Source organism: Seriola aureovittata, chromosome 5 (assembly GCF_021018895.1).
Source record: "Seriola aureovittata isolate HTS-2021-v1 ecotype China chromosome 5, ASM2101889v1, whole genome shotgun sequence".
In the NCBI taxonomy this organism is placed as follows: domain Eukaryota; kingdom Metazoa; phylum Chordata; class Actinopteri; order Carangiformes; family Carangidae; genus Seriola; species Seriola aureovittata.
The window spans coordinates 19,245,625-19,265,075 of NC_079368.1; the positions used below are offsets into that span (position 1 = coordinate 19,245,625).

Here is a 19,451-nt window from a genome sequence, read left to right on the forward strand (position 1 = left end):
TTATCTAGTGGTTATTTTTTATTTGGTTTGTCTTAGTATAGTGGTCAATTACTGATTTAAGTTACCAGGTATTACTGTGAGTTTTCTGTTGTGGATTGCTTTCTTTTCTGAATTAAATTACTTATTTTTTGGACTGAATCTGTTGTCCTGTTTCTTTCTATTTTGCCCAGTTCATTTTGCCCATATTCATTGTTACTTCCCTCAACCCCAGGACACCTGGAACGTAACATTCTAGTATAGTAAGGCATAAAAAGTCATACTATAGTTAGGCATAGAAGGGTTTGAGTATAGTGAGGCATAAAAATGTCAAAGACCGTCACAATATAGTAAGATATAAAAATGGCATAAAACGTCAAAAAATATCATAGTGTATTAGGGCATAAAAACACATAAAAACATAATATTTAGGTAAGTCATAAGACAACAGAGTATGGTAAGTCATAAACATGCCAATAAACATCTTAGTATAGTAAGGCATAAAAATTTTAAAAAAACATCATATCATAGTATGGCATAAAATGCCATAAAACATCATACAATGCAAAGGAATAGAACAACAGAGTATAGTACATCATAGTAAGGTATGGATTTAAAAAGGCAGAAAACGTCATGTTATATTCAGGCATAAAAGGTCATAAAAATGTCATAGTAAGACAAGGCAAACACCATAGTATGGAAAGGCATAAAAATGCCAAAAAAAAATAATACTATAGTAAGGCATAAAATGTCAAAAACGCATAATAATATATTAAGACATAAAATATCATAAAAAGATAACAGTACTGTAAGACATTAAACATCATAGTGAAGTAATGCATAAGATTGATAAAAACGTCATAGTATATTAAGGCATTAAACATCATAGTATACTAAGGCATAAAATGTCAAAAAAACGTCATATTATATTAAGGCACAAAATGTCATAAAAACATCATAGTATGGTAAGGCATTAAACATCATAGTATATTAAGACATAAAAATGACAAAAAACGTCATGGTATAGTATGGCATTATATGTCAAAAAAACATCATAGTATATTGAAGCACAAAATGTCATAAAAACATCATAGTATGTAAGGCATTAAACGTCATAGTATAGTATGGCATAAAATGTCAAAAAACGTCATAATATTTTAAGGCACAAAATGTCATAAATACATCATATTATGGTAAGGCATTAAACATCATAGTATATTAAGACATAAAAATGACAAAAAACGTCATAGTATAGTATGGCATTATATGTCAAAAAACATCATAGTATATTAAAGCACAAAATGTCGTAAAAACATCATAGTATGGTAGGGCATTAAATGTCATAGTATAATAAGGCATGAAAATGACAAAAAACGTCATAGTATAGTATGGCATAAAATGTCAAAAAAACATCATAGTGTATTAAGGCACAAATTGTCATAAAAACATCATAGTATGGCAAGGCATTGAACGTCATAGTATATTAAGACATAAAAATGACAAAAAACGTCATAGTATAGTATGGCACAAAATATCATAAAAACATCATAGTATGGTAAGGCATTAATTGTCATCGTATATTAAGGCATAAAAATGACAAAAAACGTCATAGTATAGTATGGCATAAAAATGACAAAAAACGTCATAGTATAGTATGGCATTAAATGTCAAAAAACGTCATAGTATAGTATGGCATAAAATGTAAAAAAAAACATCATAGTATTTTAAGGCACAAAATGTCCTAAAAACATCATAGTATGGCAAGGCATTGAACGTCATAGTATATTAAGACAAAAAAATGACAAAAAACGTCATAGTATATTAAGTCATAAAATGTCATAAATACATCATATTATGGTAAGCCATTAAACATCATAGTATATTAAGGCATAAAAATGACAAAAAACGTCATAGTATAGTATGGCATAAAATGTCAAAAAAACATCATAGTATTTTAAGGCACAAAATGTCCTAAAAACATCATAGTATGGCAAGGCATTAATCGTCATCGTATATTAAGGCATAAAAATGACAAAAAACGTCATAGTATAGTATGGCGTTATATGTCAAAAAAATGTCGTAGTATAGTATGGCATAAAATGTCAAAAAAACATCATAGTATTTTAAGGCACAAAATGTCATAAAAACATCATAGTATGGCAAGGCATTAATCGTCATCGTATATTAAGGCATAAAAATGACAAAAAACGTCATAGTATAGTATGGCATAAAATGTCAAAAAAACATCATAGTATTTTAAGGCACAAATTGTCATAAAAACATCATAGTATAGTAAGGCATCAAACGTCATAGTCTATTAAGGCATAAAAATGACAAAAAACGTCATAGTATAGTATGGCATAAAATGTCAAAAAACGTCATAGTATAGTATGGCATAAAATGTCAAAAAAACATCATAGTATATTAAGGCACAAAATATCATAAAAACATCATAGTATGGTAAAGCATTAAAAGTCATAGTATATTAAGGCATAAAATGTCATATAAAACATCATAGTATGGTAAATCATTAAACGTCACACTATAGTATGGCATAAAATGTCAAAAAAACATCATAGTATGGTAAGGCATTAAACATCATAGTATATTAAGACATAAAAATGACAAAAAACGTCATAGTATAGTATGGCGTTATATGTCAAAAAATGTCATAGTATAGTATGGCATAAAATGTCATAAAAACATCATAGTATTTTAAGGCACAAAATGTCATAAAAACATCATAGTATGGCAAGGCATTAATCGTCATCGTATATTAAGGCATAAAAATGACAAAAAACGTCATAGTATAGTATGGCGTTATATGTCAAAAAAATGTCATAGTATAGTATGGCATAAAATGTCAAAAAAACATCATAGTATTTTAAGGCACAAAATGTCCTAAAAACATCATAGTATGGCAAGGCATTAATCGTCATCGTATATTAAGGCATAAAAATGACAAAAAACGTCATAGTATAGTATGGCATTATATGTCAAAAAAATGTCATAGTATAGTATGGCATAAAATGTCAAAAAAACATCATAGTATTTTAAGGCACAAATTGTCATAAAAACATCATAGTATAGTAAGGCATTAAACGTCATAGTCTATTAAGGCATAAAAATGACAAAAAACGTCATAGTATAGTATGGCATAAAATGTCAAAAAAACATCATAGTATATTAAGTCATAAAATGTCCTAAAAACATCATATTATGGTAAGCCATTAAACATCATAGTATATTAAGACATAAAAATGACAAAAAACTTCATAGTATAGTATGGCGTTATATGTCAAAAAATGTCATAGTATAGTATGGCATAAAATGTCATAAAAACATCATAGTATTTTAAGGCACAAAATGTCATAAAAACATCATAGTATGGCAAGGCATTAATCGTCATCGTATATTAAGGCATAAAAATGACAAAAAACGTCATAGTGTAGTATGGCGTTATATGTCAAAAAATGTCATAGTATAGTATTGCATAAAATGTCAAAAAAACATCATAGTATTTTAAGGCACAAAATGTCCTAAAAACATCATAGTATGGCAAGGCATTAATCGTCATCGTATATTAAGGCATAAAAATGACAAAAAACGTCATAGTATAGTATGGCATTATATGTCAAAAAAATGTCATAGTATAGTATGGCATAAAATGTCAAAAAAACATCATAGTATTTTAAGGCACAACTTGTCATAAAAACATCATAGTATAGTAAGGCATTAAACGTCATAGTCTATTAAGGCATAAAAATGACAAAAAACGTCATAGTATAGTATGGCATAAAATGTCAAAAAAACATCATAGTATATTAAGTCATAAAATGTCATAAATACATCATATTATGGTAAGCCATTAAACATCATAGTATATTAAGACATAAAAATGACAAAAAACTTCATAGTATAGTATGGCGTTATATGTCAAAAAAATGTCATAGTATAGTATGGCATAAAATGTCATAAAAACATCATAGTATTTTAAGGCACAAAATGTCATAAAAACATCATAGTATGGCAAGGCATTAATCGTCATCGTATATTAAGGCATAAAAATGACAAAAAACGTCATAGTATAGTATGGCGTTATATGTCAAAAAAATGTCATAGTATAGTATGGCATAAAATGTCAAAAAAACATCATAGTATTTTAAGGCACAAAATGTCCTAAAAACATCATAGTATGGCAAGGCATTAATCGTCATCGTATATTAAGGCATAAAAATGACAAAAAACGTCATAGTATAGTATGGCATTATATGTCAAAAAAATGTCATAGTATAGTATGGCATAAAATGTCAAAAAAACATCATAGTATTTTAAGGCACAAATTGTCATAAAAACATCATAGTATAGTAAGGCATTAAACGTCATAGTCTATTAAGGCATAAAAATGACAAAAAACGTCATAGTATAGTATGGCATAAAATGTCAAAAAAACATCATAGTATATTAAGTCATAAAATGTCATAAATACATCATATTATGGTAAGCCATTAAACATCATAGTATATTAAGACATAAAAATGACAAAAAACGTCATAGTATAGTATGGCGTTATATGTCAAAAAATGTCATAGTATAGTATGGCATAAAATGTCATAAAAACATCATAGTATTTTAAGGCACAAAATGTCATAAAAACATCATAGTATGGCAAGGCATTAATCGTCATCGTATATTAAGGCATAAAAATGACAAAAAACGTCATAGTATAGTATGGCGTTATATGTCAAAAAATGTCATAGTATAGTATGGCATAAAATGTCAAAAAAACATCATAGTATTTTAAGGCACAAAATGTCCTAAAAACATCATAGTATGGCAAGGCATTAATCGTCATCGTATATTAAGGCATAAAAATGACAAAAAACGTCATAGTATAGTATGGCGTTATATGTCAAAAAAATGTCATAGTATAGTATGGCATAAAATGTCAAAAAAACATCATAGTATTTTAAGGCACAAATTGTCATAAAAACATCATAGTATAGTAAGGCATCAAACGTCATAGTATATTAAGGCATAAAAATGACAAAAAACGTCATAGTATAGTATGGCATAAAATGTCAAAAAAACATCATAGTATATTAAGTCATAAAATGTCATAAATACATCATATTATGGTAAGCCATTAAACATCATAGTATATTAAGACATAAAAATGACAAAAAACTTCATAGTATAGTATGGCGTTATATGTCAAAAAATGTCATAGTATAGTATGGCATAAAATGTCATAAAAACATCATAGTATTTTAAGGCACAAAATGTCATAAAAACATCATAGTATGGCAAGGCATTAATCGTCATCGTATATTAAGGCATAAAAATGACAAAAAACGTCATAGTATAGTATGGCGTTATATGTCAAAAAATGTCGTAGTATAGTATGGCATAAAATGTCAAAAAAACATCATAGTATTTTAAGGCACAAAATGTCCTAAAAACATCATAGTATGGCAAGGCATTAATCGTCATCGTATATTAAGGCATAAAAATGACAAAAAACGTCATAGTATAGTATGGCGTTATATGTCAAAAAAATGTCATAGTATAGTATGGCATAAAATGTCAAAAAAACATCATAGTATTTTAAGGCACAAATTGTCATAAAAACATCATAGTATAGTAAGGCATTAAACGTCATAGTCTATTAAGGCATAAAAATGACAAAAAACGTCATAGTATAGTATGGCATAAAATGTCAAAAAAACATCATAGTATATTAAGTCATAAAATGTCATAAATACATCATATTATGGTAAGCCATTAAAAATCATAGTATATTAAGACATAAAAATGACAAAAAACTTCATAGTATAGTATGGCGTTATATGTCAAAAAATGTCATAGTATAGTATGGCATAAAATGTCAAAAAAACATCATAGTATATTAAGGCACAAAATATCATAAAAACATCATAGTATGGTAAAGCATTAAAAGTCATAGTATATTAAGGCATAAAATGTCATATAAAACATCATAGTATGGCAAATCATTAAACGTCATACTATAGTATGGCATAAAATGTCAAAAAAACATCATAGTATGGTAAGGCATTAAACGTCATAGTTTATAAAGGCATGAAAATGTCAAAAAAACATCATAGTATTTTAAGGCACAAATTGTCATAAAAACATCATAGTATAGTAAGGCATCAAACGTCATAGTCTATTAAGGCATAAAAATGACAAAAAACGTCATAGTATAGTATGGCATAAAATGGCATAAAATGTCAAAAACACATCATAGTATATTTAGGCATAAAATGTCAAAAAAACATCATAGTATAGTAAGGCATAAAATGAAAAAAAACATCATAGTATAGTATGGCATAAAATGTCAAAAAAACATCATAGTATTTTAAGGCACAAATTGTCATAAAAACATCATAGTATGGTAAGGCATTAATCGTCATCGTATATTAAGGCATAAAAATGACAAAAAACGTCATAGTATAGTATGGCATAAAATGTCAAAAAAACATCATAGTATATTAAGTCATAAAATGTCATAAAAACATCATAGTATGGTAAAGCATTAAAAGTCATAGTATATTAAGACATAAAAATGACAAAAAACTTCATAGTATAGTATGGCGTTATATGTCAAAAAAATGTCATAGTATAGTATGGCATAAAATGTCAAAAAAACATCATAGTATATTAAGGCACAAAATATCATAAAAACATCATAGTATGGTAAAGCATTAAAAGTCATAGTATATTAAGGCATAAAATGTCATATAAAACATCATAGTATGGCAAATCATTAAACGTCATACTATAGTATGGCATAAAATGTCAAAAAAACATCATAGTATGGTAAGGCATTAAACGTCATAGTTTATAAAGGCATGAAAATGTCAAAAAAACATCATAGTAGTTTAAGGCACAAATTGTCATAAAAACATCATAGTATAGTAAGGCATCAAACGTCATAGTCTATTAAGGCATAAAAATGACAAAAAACATCATAGTATTTTAAGGCACAAATTGTCATAAAAACATCATAGTATAGTAAGGCATCAAACGTCATAGTCTATTAAGGCATAAAAATGACAAAAAACGTCATAGTATAGTATGGCATAAAATGGCATAAAATGTCAAAAACACATCATAGTATATTTAGGCATAAAATGTCAAAAAAACATCATAGTATAGTAAGGCATAAAATGAAAAAAAACATCATAGTATAGTAAGGCATAAAATGTTAAAAAAACATCATAGTATATTAAGGCATAAAATGTCATAAAAACATCATAATATGGTAAGGCATTAATCGACATCGTATATTAAGGCATAAAAATGACAAAAAACGTCATAGTATTGTATGGCATAAAACGTCAAAAAAACATCATAGTATATCAATGCAAAAAATATCATAAAAACATCATAGTATGGTAAAGCATTAAAAGTCATAGTATATTAAGGCACAAAATGTCAAAAAAACATCATAGTATGCTAAGGTATAGAACAACAGGGTATAGTAAGTCAAAAAAATGCCAAAAATGTTATACTATAGTAAACAATAAAAATGCAGAATAAAGTCATATTATAGTATGGCATAAAATTTCAAAAAAACGTCATAGTATGTTAAGGCATAAAACATCATATGATAGTAAGGCATAAAAATGGCAACAAATGTTATATTATAATAAGGCATGAAACGTCATAGTATAGTAAGGCATAAAAAGTCATAAAAACCTCACACTATAGTGAAGTGCAAAAAGTCAAACAACGTCATAGTACAATAACACATAAAATGTTTTCCAAATGTCATAGTGTAGTAAGGTATAAAAACATAATATTGTAGTAAGGCATTCAAAGTGAGAGTATAGTAAGGCATTAAAATTACAAAAAAACCTCATAGTATAGTAAGGCACAAAACGTCCAAAAACGTCCAAAATACCAAGGCATAAAAAGTCCAAAAAAAATTTTTTATAAAACGCCATAATGTACATCCATATTTATGAGTGTGTGTGTGTGTGTGTATTATTTGTGTTCACATATATATATATATAGATGTGTATATATATATATATATATATATATATATATATATATATATATATAGATATATATGTTTTAAACAATTTGTGTGCATCATGTTGTTGTTGTTAAATGCATTTGACATTTGACACAATGACAATATCCTTTATTTTGGAAAAATTATATTTATTTACTTTTACATTAACAGTAGTTGTACATGATTTAACATAACAAGCTTCCTTTGTTTGATTTGACAAAGTGACAATTATTTCAGCATCCTAAAAAAATGATCTGTCATTGGGCTAATTATTCACATTAAAATTTTGATAATAATTTAAAAGTGCTTTTTCAAAATTTAATCTGTAATTGAGATTTTGAATCCAAAAATAATGTTCCCTTATGGTCTAAAATAATTTTTCTCTGGTCTAAAGAACACATTACATAGAGATCTAAGAATCATCTTTATTTCCTCTTGGGCTAGCTGTAGACGTAAGTCTTTACTGGAACTTCTTGACGAAGGACAGGTATTCGTTGACATCATCAGTGGAGCCGACCACGAAGGGCACCCGCTGGTGGAGACCTTCAGGCTGAACTTCCAGTATCCTCTGGGTGCCGGTGGTGGCGAGGCCTCCCGCCTGCTCGATGAGGAAGGCGATGGGGTTGCACTCATACAGCAGCCGCAGCTTTGGGGTGAGAATTTAAAGGAAAACACATGTTCAAATTTTTAGAAACTTCCATTCATGCTCATGCTTTATTGATCATTTATAAACCATTAATAAAAAAACAAATTTCCCCAAAAAATTCTAAAATTCTGTTTCCGCTTCGTCATTATGGGATATTCAGTGTAGATTGATGAAGGTAAACATTTTTATATTTATTTTTTTTATTTTAGCATGAGGCTGCCACATAACAGAATGTGAAAGAAGTGAAGGTGTCTGAAAACTTTCTGAATGCACAGTATACAAGGAAGTATACGGTGAAAACATTAATAGACTTTGACAGTGATGTAATGATTCAGAGACCTGATTATGGAGTTTTGCTGTTTGAAGTTTCACTTCCCAGTCAGCACTGACGAACAATGATGTGAAAACCAGGTTAAATTTGGCTGAAATGTGAAAGGTTTTTTTGGTTGTCTAGGTTACTAAGTTACTATAACTATATACTATCATTTACTTATAACTGTGCAGCAGATACTAACTACATGTTGATCATTTAAATAAACTAAAGGTTATTTGTTTTCACTTTTCACTGCTTTGGTTTTCACCATTTTCTTTAATCAATCTAATTTTAAAACTCTAATTGTGTTTTTGTTTATTTTATGCTGGTTGTAAAGCACTGTGAGCTGCCACTGTGTTTTAAATATGGTACCTATATAAACTACTTTACCAGCATATAACACACTGAGTTAAAGGTCAGTAACTAGGATCTGGGTCATTATAAGATGAACCGCCCTCAGTGCTCCTGAAATCACTGCACGCACAGACACAACGGCATCAAAAGCTGTGGATCAAATTGTTCTATTAACCACATCTTCTTATGAAAATAGAAATAAGAAACTTATTTAAATGTTTTGTTTCGTAGTTTGATCACATTAATGACAAAATGTAAATAATTCAGTATGTTGAGGATAAATGGGTCACAGAGTCAAGCTGCCGGGAAGGAAATGAGCGAGAGGTTGTAGTTTATCTTTACGAGCAGCCTCGACTGTCGCTGAACTTTATTTATCACAGGATGATAAAAACACCCCCAACCTCAGGTTTCACTACAGCAACACTCACTGTACTGGTAGTCACTGTCACTGTGCTGTGCAGGTTCATAATCAGCAAACGGACTGACAATCTAGACCTAGAGTTCCTTCTATTTCCAGGTCAGAGTCAACAGCAGATAGTTTCACAACTGCACTGATCATGCAACACACAAAAAAGTCAGAGAACCACAGTCGTGTAGCTCTGTCTGACCCTGTGACAAGAACTGCTGAGATCCACTGTGCGACTCTGCTACAGGGGCCTCATTAACACACCAGTCTGGATCACTGGTTCCATGCTGGAGCTGAGTATCTGGTGTGTAGCTCCATATGTCACTGAGTGCGTCATTATAAATGAGTTCACAACACTGCAACTCTCTTCTACTTTGCTTAAACGTACAACGATCAGCTGATCACTGATCAATGTAAAAAAAAAAAAAAATCAGTAATGTGACTCAATACTTATTTTCTTTGTTTCAATTATTTTCTAAGGCTTCATGACTTCATGGCTTTTAAGTCAAAGAATACACCTATAGGCCTCAACATTAAAACCAGTCGCCTGTTTTAATCTGAATGGCTGATCGCTGTTTATGTTGCACAGCGGGTGACACATAATATTTTATCATTCTGTGCATAAAGCAGAAATACCTTTCCCTTGGGGCTCTTCTCGTTGGCGGGGTACAGGAAGATCCCTCCGTAGGCGATGGTGCGATGAATGTCTGAGACCATGGAGCCCACATACCGGGCTCCGTAGGGAGCACTGCCATCCTGCAGGAGAGCAAGATATTTCAAATGTTAGCGTATGGAGTTGTTGTATGAGTTGCAACAGTCTGGGTCCAAGTTTCCTTCAGGGTCAGCGTTTGAAAATGGTCCCAAATATCAAACTGATTGTTTTTTTTTAGTCAAGGACATAAATCTTATGTTTATGTGATTAGGGATGAATACTGGACCATACATTCCTGTTTCAGAGTAAATGTAGTTGCATGTCTTGTTGTGTTTAGATAACATTTCTCTGTTACTCAGCGCGCACACACACACACACACACACACACACACACACACACACACACACACACACTGTAATACCGTCTTGCTAACATGTTTTCAGAAATGCTTTTTTATAGAAACAGCACATGACCTTAGGTTTTTGTATGAAAGAAAAGTAATTATCTCAAGTTTTCAACGCCTTTTTTTTTCTTAGCAAATCTGAGGTTGAGAGTTATTGATGTTTTCCTGTTTTGTTATAACACAGCATTAATCATTAAGTGTAATATATAAGTGGCTCACTTCAGAGCTGCAGCTCCAGCAGATCTGCTTCATTCAAAGATTGTGAGGAAAAACTGAACAGCAAACAAACAGGTCAAAGTCCTTCTGCAGCAGCTGGGACATACATGAATCCTGCTGCCACAGGAAGGGACTCTGTTCTTTTACACAAACCTACAAAAACAGGCTTTATGAACATCACAGATTGGCTCAACAAGTGGAGTTTCACAGTATGAAACATCCAGGTTTGATAAGTTTTATTTGCAGAAAGTTTATCCTTTCTAATCTTTAATCTGTTTCACCGCATTTCATTCACTTAAACATCCGCCGACACTCTTCACTGAACAAAACAACAACATCAGTTTGAAGTAGAATCGAGCTTCATGTTTCAGACTGGCACAATGTGACAGAGTCATGTGCTCGCTGACTCACATTACAGTCATCATATGGGAGGGGTGTGTGAGCGTGTAAGTGTGTGTGCATTCCCGAAAGCAGACCTTCCCGATCTATGCAACGTTCCCAAACACACACTCACAAAACCACATCCAGCTGGTGACACTAAACACAGAGTGAAACTTCCTACAATAAAGAAAGAAAAGAAAGAAACTGAAATAGAAAAAGTAGAGACAGAGGCAGAGGAGTGTGGGGAAGTTAGACCTTCAAACAAACTACACATGCCCCAAAAGCATGACCTGATCTTGGGGCTGATCTGGAGCCACTGATCGGGTGGGGTTAACCTGACTTTGCAAGAAGGAGCTGAAACAAAAGTGTGTCACCATTAAACATGTAAAAACATCTGCTTCTGGTTCAGATAATACTCAACATTGAACTTGTTTTTTATGAAAATAAAAGTCAGAACAACAAATTATCTTATTCCACATTAATGTTGCTACTAAGAGGTTAAATAAACAGTCACTTCCTGTCCAGCTTTTCTGTGTAAAAGGGGATTTAGTTACAAGAAGTTACAAAATCATCTCTGAAATAGTAAGAAAAAAAGTAGTGTGAATTATAATGATTTCCACAGAACTGATTCTTGCGGTTTACCACTCAGATGCCAAAAGTGTTTTGTGTCATCAGGTGACAAACTGAGCACCTGCTTCCGATGATGCTGAGGTGATCAAAAAGAGAAGACACCAGTGAAGTGGATTCAAACTTCCCTTTGGGGTTTTTTTAAAGCAACATTTACATTTCAGTTCAACCTTGTGAGACAACTTGTCAACATTTCATGACCTCATGCAGACATGACAGTGAGTAGCTTTGTGGTTACTGCTGCACTGTGCTGGGTCATGTTGGTTGAAGAGTAACATGATGATGAGTGTTCAACCTATGTTGTTGTTTAACTGGTAGAAGACTTAAAAAAAAAAAAAAATATATATATATATAAATATATATATATATATATATATATATATATATATATAAATATATATATATACACATATATACACACACTATAGCACAATTTCTATCTGACAATTGCATTTTCATTTACTTTTGTAAGATGTAAAATATTTCTTCCATTCACAGAAGAATTGTTAAAAAACTAAATCTATTCTTTCCTTTTTTCTACATGTATTTTGTGGCTTAACTGTGTTACACTAATAATAATTCTAAGGTTTTGCATGTGACATTAGCATTAAAGGAATAGTTTTACATTTTTGAGATGAGTAAATTGATACGACCCTGATGTCTGTGCTTTTCATGTGAAAAACCACAATCTGTCTTTACACTTTCATATTGTTTTAACGAGATATAATGTTTTAATTCATAAATGAGTTTAAAAAGCCTGTTTCCAAGCTTTGTGTAGACTAGCTAAGCTAACTGGATGCTAGCTCAGGTTCATATTAGATGATATTAGACAGATATCGGAGCGGTATCAATCTTCTCACCTAATTCTTTAATACGATAAAAGAACACATTGTGATCAGTGCACAGCTGCCAAGTATTTAGTCATAATTTGGTGGAAGTCTTTGAAACACACTGAGTAAACTGGACAGAGGAGAAGTGGATTATGCTGCAGGTTTCAAACGTTTCTTTTGACATTTTAATATGTTTATTTGCCATTACCCTGGAATCTATTCTGACAAGTGGAGGAAGAAAATTTTCACTAAATTAATACCAGTAGTGCCACAGTACAGGTTTTATTTGGTGTATTCCTTTAATCTTAAACCGCAGCTGAAACCAACAGTTTGTTTGTTGCCGTATCAATTGTAAATATATTACGATGTTTCAGTCTGATTTTGTGTCGGTCAACAGGAAGCCTCAGAGATGCGTATTCATGCTGATATTTCATAAATGTTTCAGCAAACCCATCACTGATGACAAAACAAACTTTGCATGTTTGGTTAAACCAGAGAAGTGCTGAGTTCAGAGTTTCCAGATGAGAAGCTGCTGCAGTTTCCTGAGGAAGAGGATGTTTCCCGCAGTAACTGTGTCACCATCCTTCAGCTCAGCTGACCGAGCTGCTGCCCCCCGTCCTGTCTGACCGCACTGACCTGTCACATGTTACATGATTAGTCTTTGCCCTCTCTGCCTGTGGCACCTGGCTGCACGGAGCCCCCTAGATTTTAAATTTCCTTAAAATGACAACATGATGTTTGTTCAAAAAGGAAGTTTAAACTGTGCAAAGCAGCGTCATTTGTAAAGTGAAACATTACCACTGAAACAAGAGTGAAATTAAGCTGGAAAGGACGATTAATTAGATTTAAAAAAAGTTGGAGTTCAACTTAAGTGCAGTGCCCTTTGAAAAAACAATCCTGAAGTAAATTCATTCTACCAGAGCAAATGCTTTGTCAGGACTCACATGATGAGTGTAAGAGGCCGCTGGTGTTTGAAACCCGGCCTCGCGACTGAGCATGTGTCAGCGAAATAGATGCTCTGAGGACACGAGGCTCGTTTCTTCTGTACAGTTTGACTTTAAGGTGTCGGATTTGAAACCAACAAACACAAAGTAAAACTGATTAATGTCACAACTTACACAAGTGACTCAAGTTAAACAGAAAACCCCGCATCAGATGTTTGTATTGAACGCGCTCTCACCTCTGGGTACTTCTTGTGCTTTATGTACTCGTTGACGGAGGGGTGGAAGTACTTGGCGTAGCCCTCGTTCATGCTGTAGATCTTCCCCTTACTCTTCATCTTCACGTTCCTCTCAGTGAGGATGAACTCACCGATGGCCTGGCGAAAAAGAATGAAACATTCAGGCGTCACAATCCCTGCAAAAACACACCACAGATCTGAATCTACTGAGACAATTCTGTTTCTTTAATGTTTAATTTGGATTTGTTTCAGGAGAAATTTGAGTGTTTAAAAAGCAGATGGAAAAGGTGACGAATTGTACAGGAGATAAGGAATAAAAGGCTGTTAATTTACCCATCCAGTCATTAAAATGCTTCACCGAGAAAAGATTCACTGGAAATTTCACTCATAAGTTTCCGGTGAAAGAAAAACAATGTAATAAACAATGACATTATCTGAGCGGCAGGTAGGTGCAGGTACATTATTCTCTTTAGGCCTGAGGAGCCCTCGTGGTCGGTGGATTACATGCTTGAAAACAGTCTTTCTTATGTTTCTGGATGCATAACAAAGAGATTAAGTACAAAGATACACTGGACTTTTTCATTCATGCCTGTAATAAGTAAAGCTGCTTTTCCAAAGGCAAATTCCCTAATGATCGGTTGTTACCTCGTAGAAAAAAAAACATGCTTTCCTTCTATAGATTTCTACTTGTGGGTGAATATGAATCTGGAATAAGAAGCAGAATATGATACTGGGAAGTCGTCTAAGTCGTCTACATGTGATTATAACATGGAGACACGCCACATGGAGAAATGATGATATCTCAAACTGAAGTTCATGGAGGGAAATAAAACTGTAAACAGAGACAGCAAGAGACAATAATGTTGAGCGGAGCTGAATATGAGTGGCTCATTTCACCACCACAGAGCACTGGGAGAACTGGGGACATTTAATTGCGAGTCACTCACAGGGTCCAGCATGAAGAAGTTGACGCCGGCGCCGGTGGTCAGGGCCACCAGAGTGGCGCTGCCGTACAGGGCGTAGCCGGCACATACGATGTTTTTGCCCGCCTGCAGGGCGTCTTTTTCTGTGGGCTCCCCGTCTGTTACCTGAACAGATGCATGAACGCTGTAATCAGAGGGGCTTTAACACTGACTTCAGATATATGAACGACAGAAATGACAAAGATTTCACAGTGGGTGAAACAGAAAAACAGGTGGAGAGGAATGAATGAGGCCTCTGAAACTCAGTATTCAATCAGATTCATTAGATTTGTTGCGTTGTGTTGATTTTATACAAACAGTTTGAATTAATAATCTGTGAACAAGAAAATTTCATTCTGTTCAAAGTTGAATTTCAATCACATTTTGATTTAAACAACTTCATACAGGCTGACTCACTCCTGTCCCGGCTGGTTTTATAAACGTGGTAATTCACATTAATAAATGACAGATGAAGCATCAATTTATAATTTATTCGTGTTTAGTTAGTCATGTTTAATTAAAATGAGCTCATCTGAAAATGCTTAGATCTGTGTCTGTGACTGAAGAGCATCAGGCTGAAACCTGGATTAGCTGAAGAGTGTCGCCCTCTAGTGTCTGCAGCATGTAACTGCACTTTCACACTATAAACAAAGCTAAATCTACAACTCCACAACTATCCTGACACTCATGTACTTGCATGTTTTATAAAATGTGATGAATTCAGTTATGTCATAATTATTTCTCTTAATTGACACTTGAATTTTGGAGGAGTGAATGTTTACACTGAGCTGTAATCATATAATCATTTGACAACATTTATAGCAGTTAGATTTAAAAACACAAATCTACATCTGAACACATGAGCATAATGTCGAGTGAAAATACTTTGTTGTTTGTTTACTATGTCTGGACGGAGCTTCTTGACCTGTGAACCACCGTTGCATAATTTTAAAGATGGTAGTAAATCAGACAAAAAAAGCATTATTTTCCACATTCCTGAAAACTCTTTAAGGGTTTAAACATCTTTCGAAGCAAATGAGAGACACTTTGACAGTAGGATATTGTTTTCAGCGACTGTGTGGTTTGAGTTTATTGAGTTCTGACTCACCCGTTTGTAAATGGCAAATATGGTGCCGATAGAAGCCAGGCAGTCGATGTTACTGGAGCCATCCAGAGGGTCAAAGCAGACCACATACTTTCCCTGTGACAACATAAAATCAAACCAAGAAGTTACTAAAACACAGGAGGGAAAGAAAAGCTCTGCAACTGAATAGAAATGTAAATGTCAAAAATATAAATTCTGCAAAATATCCTCAATTTTCATTGCAATTGCTCTTAAGATGCGACAGTCTCAAACTATAATCTAAGTCTGTTCGTTTTTAACATTATGCCCTTTTCAGAATTACAAATCATTGTCAACATCAGACTCTACATCGAGGTAATGAAGTGAAAAACACCCCAGCTGATAGTTGTGGCTGGAGACATATTGTTTTACTGTCCACCTGTGTAAATTACTGACTTATTCATAGGTTGTCTAACACAGGGGCAGCCGGGTGTGTCATTCAAAATGCAATATTCATTCAGTAAATGATGTATCAGATGATTCTGAGTCTCCAAATGTATTTAAATGTATTTAAATCTCACAATTATTTGGTAAAAAAAAGGTTTTGATTCAAAATGAGTCGTTTCAGTCGTGTTAATGCCTCTTTATCTGCTCAGGAAAATGTCAGGTATGTGATCAAATGTTAAATTTAATTAATACACAATGACAAAGTTTTTGTTCAGTGGTTTCTCACTGCGACGATGCTAACTCTGCCCCCCCCCCCTGCTGGGCGGTGAAGGTACTGCAAGTGGGCCAGCATGATTCACAAAACACCCAATATTTTGGTGACAGAAAAATGTAATTATAAAAAAAATAAAAATATGAATAATGTTTTTAAAATGTTTTAAAACAAGATTAACTTTAAAAACATTACAAATGTTTAAAAACTCCTTTCACTGCTTAGTTTAAGGCCTATCACTATGACAAGCTACTGTGGAGTTTCCCCAGCTTTCAGCTCAGTCCTGGACGTTCGATCGTTCTCATTAGAATAAAAAGTGCTCTGAGAAGGCATCGTTTGGCCTCTGTATCGCTACGATGTGGGCGCCAACATTTTTGAGATTTTCAAGTGTGCCATGAGCTGGAAAAGGTTGGGAACTGCTGATGTAGAGAGTTGGTGAGATCTGGAAACAGAAACACTCAGACTGTGCTCCAGTCGTGACAAAACTGTGGTCTGCTGATAATAATGTGAATCTGTTTGTGGATTCTTTCAGCTCCTTCTTGTAAAGTCACACTTTGGTGACACCAAGTGGAAACAAGAGGTAACTGAAGTCTGAAGGGCTCTTTACCCAGAGATCATGTGACGGGTGTATCCCTGCACAAAACCTCTGCCTAATGTAACTTAAACATGAAAAAACCTAGTATCCATCATCATGCAGTGCTGCTCTCCTCCTCAGCAGACGACTAGTGTTCGACACTCACCCTCTTATCCTTGGGAGTGATGATGAGCTCCTTGTTCTCCTCAGACACCATGCAGCAGGTGCCGTAGGAGGCCTGCAGCATGTTGATGACCAGGTCGTTGGACAGCACGTCCAGCTTCTTCTGGTCGTCCCCCGTCACGTTCACCGAGCCCGCCAAGCCCTGCCTGCGTGGAACCAATCAGAAGCCAAGCTTTAGTCTCGCAACACAAACTTCAGTAAAAAAAAAAAAGCTCTCACAGGGAGAAAATAGATCATAATTGTCTTTCCCCCAAAAAATTTGCATTTCAGTCAAAATGGACAGGTCGTCAGCTCGTGAGTGCTAATTATCTCCATTTAGTGTCAAACAATGTTGATTTGTGCTTGGTTACATCATTTCAATCAGTGTTAAATTCACCCGTTATTCATGGATCATTATTCAGTGATTAACGAGCCATTCTTCCTGCGTTGGCATGGTTTCAGTAATTCTCCTTCATATGGAACATTTACAGTTTTACTGCTTAAATATCAGCGAGGAATATTCAAGACACTCGTTGTTCATCTTAAGCCTCATAAGAAGCACTACTTCTTAGCTGCATACAAATCTTCACCATGACCAAATCAAACCTGAATATATTCGACCAAATGCATCTATAACTGTCGTTTCCTGGAGGCAGTAAACGCTGAAATGTAACAGCAAATTACCACTGAGCTCAGACTTAGAGTGCAGAGGAAACAAATCAACCTTTTTTAGCCTCAGTGAATTCAGATAATGCTCCAGAAAACTGACAAATCTCCAGTGTCAATTGTGTTTTATTGCGTAATTTTCAACAATCAAAAAAGTTGCAGTGCCTAGATTTTACCATTTTATCTCCTGCTATAAAAAGCCTTTGCAAAGCTGCACAATCTCACACCAGAGCAGCACAAAACATTATTCATATCAGCTCTACTGCCCCTATTCTTCCACCTCCTCGATGGTCGAGTGTTGAAATCAGAGCTGATCCGTGTTTGACTGACAACTTCTAAACTTCTGAACACAAACACAACGTGAGGCGGTCTGACACAAATCACTCTTGGCTCCTGAATCCACTGTGGGAGTGAACAAAATGTTAAACATCTGGCCTGAACAAGACACTGACACTCTACCGGCTCCGACATTGCTGCTCTGCCGCTGACCTTGACCTCTGACCTCTGAGAATGCAAGCAGCACAAGTCAATAAATCATCATCACGTGAATATTTTAAGAACAAATGTGCATAGTAGTCTTTGCTTAAAGGTGTGTATCTATCAGTGGTTCCCACTAAGCCCCGTCCACCACCTCAGTACTCACAGGTGGGCGAGGCCCGCCTTGCGCACAGCAGAGGAAATGGCTTTGATGGCAGTCAGCATGGAGTTGATGAGCTGGGTCAGTTCACCGGTCGCTCCTTTAGCCTTGCGTCCGGTCTCCATGACGAACCGGGTCAAGGTCCATACGTCCGTGTCAAATGCAGCCTGGTCCGTCATGCTGGTTCCTCTGTTCCTCGTGGTAGGGCAGCGGGGTGCGTGTTGGCCGGGTGGAGGTCCTGAGAGTAAGTGAGCGACCTCATATCCAGCCAAGTCCTTTTCATACCCAGAGCAACGAAGGCCAAGCCAAGGGATCTATTTGTGAGTGCAGCCGAGTGTGTGTGCGTGTGTGTGTGTGTGTGTGTGTGTGTGTGTGTGTGTGTGTGTGTGTGTGTGTGGAGATGGGTAAAGAGGGGTGAGGGGTGTCAGGTGTCAGCTGTGGAGACTGTCACTCTTTAATCCTGCAGAAGACGAACACTTATCAGCGCCTCTATTCATCTAGTCAACAGGCTTGCAACACGTTAGACAACAGTAACAAGAACTTGGGCAACATCAGAGTTCTTAAGTAAAACTCTCAGTATTTTAACCACATTTGTTTGCACATGAACCTGAGAGCAGTGTGACAACAGAGGAACAGCTGC

General features: G+C 34.4%; 1 protein-coding gene across 1 annotated transcript; it reads right to left on the reverse strand.

Annotated features, from left to right (window-relative positions):
- Window positions 1–8,148: 8,148 nt before the first annotated feature.
- On the reverse strand, window positions 8,149–19,069 carry fbp2 (fructose-1,6-bisphosphatase 2). The gene is made up of 7 exons (XM_056375456.1): window positions 18,818–19,069; window positions 17,513–17,675; window positions 16,100–16,192; window positions 14,977–15,117; window positions 14,030–14,167; window positions 10,376–10,495; window positions 8,149–8,666 (listed from the first exon to the last, which is right to left on the reverse strand). The coding sequence occupies exons 1-7, from the start codon at window positions 18,988–18,990 to the stop codon at window positions 8,481–8,483; spliced, it is 1,014 nt and encodes a 337-aa protein (XP_056231431.1). The 5' UTR covers window positions 18,991–19,069; the 3' UTR covers window positions 8,149–8,480.
- Window positions 19,070–19,451: the final 382 nt, after the last annotated feature.

Excerpts from the sequence above, each read along its gene's own strand:
- fbp2 (XM_056375456.1), bottom strand. The coding sequence starts at position 18,990 with ATGACGGACCAGGCTGCATTTGACACGGACGTATGGACCTTGACCCGG. Across the intron at positions 15,118-16,099 it reads TATTTGCCATTTACAAACGG|GTAACAGACGGGGAGCCCAC; the intron begins GTGAGTCAGAAC and ends GCATCTGTTCAG. Across the intron at positions 8,667-10,375 it reads AGAAGAGCCCCAAGGGAAAG|CTGCGGCTGCTGTATGAGTG; the intron begins GTATTTCTGCTT and ends CTCACCCCAAAG.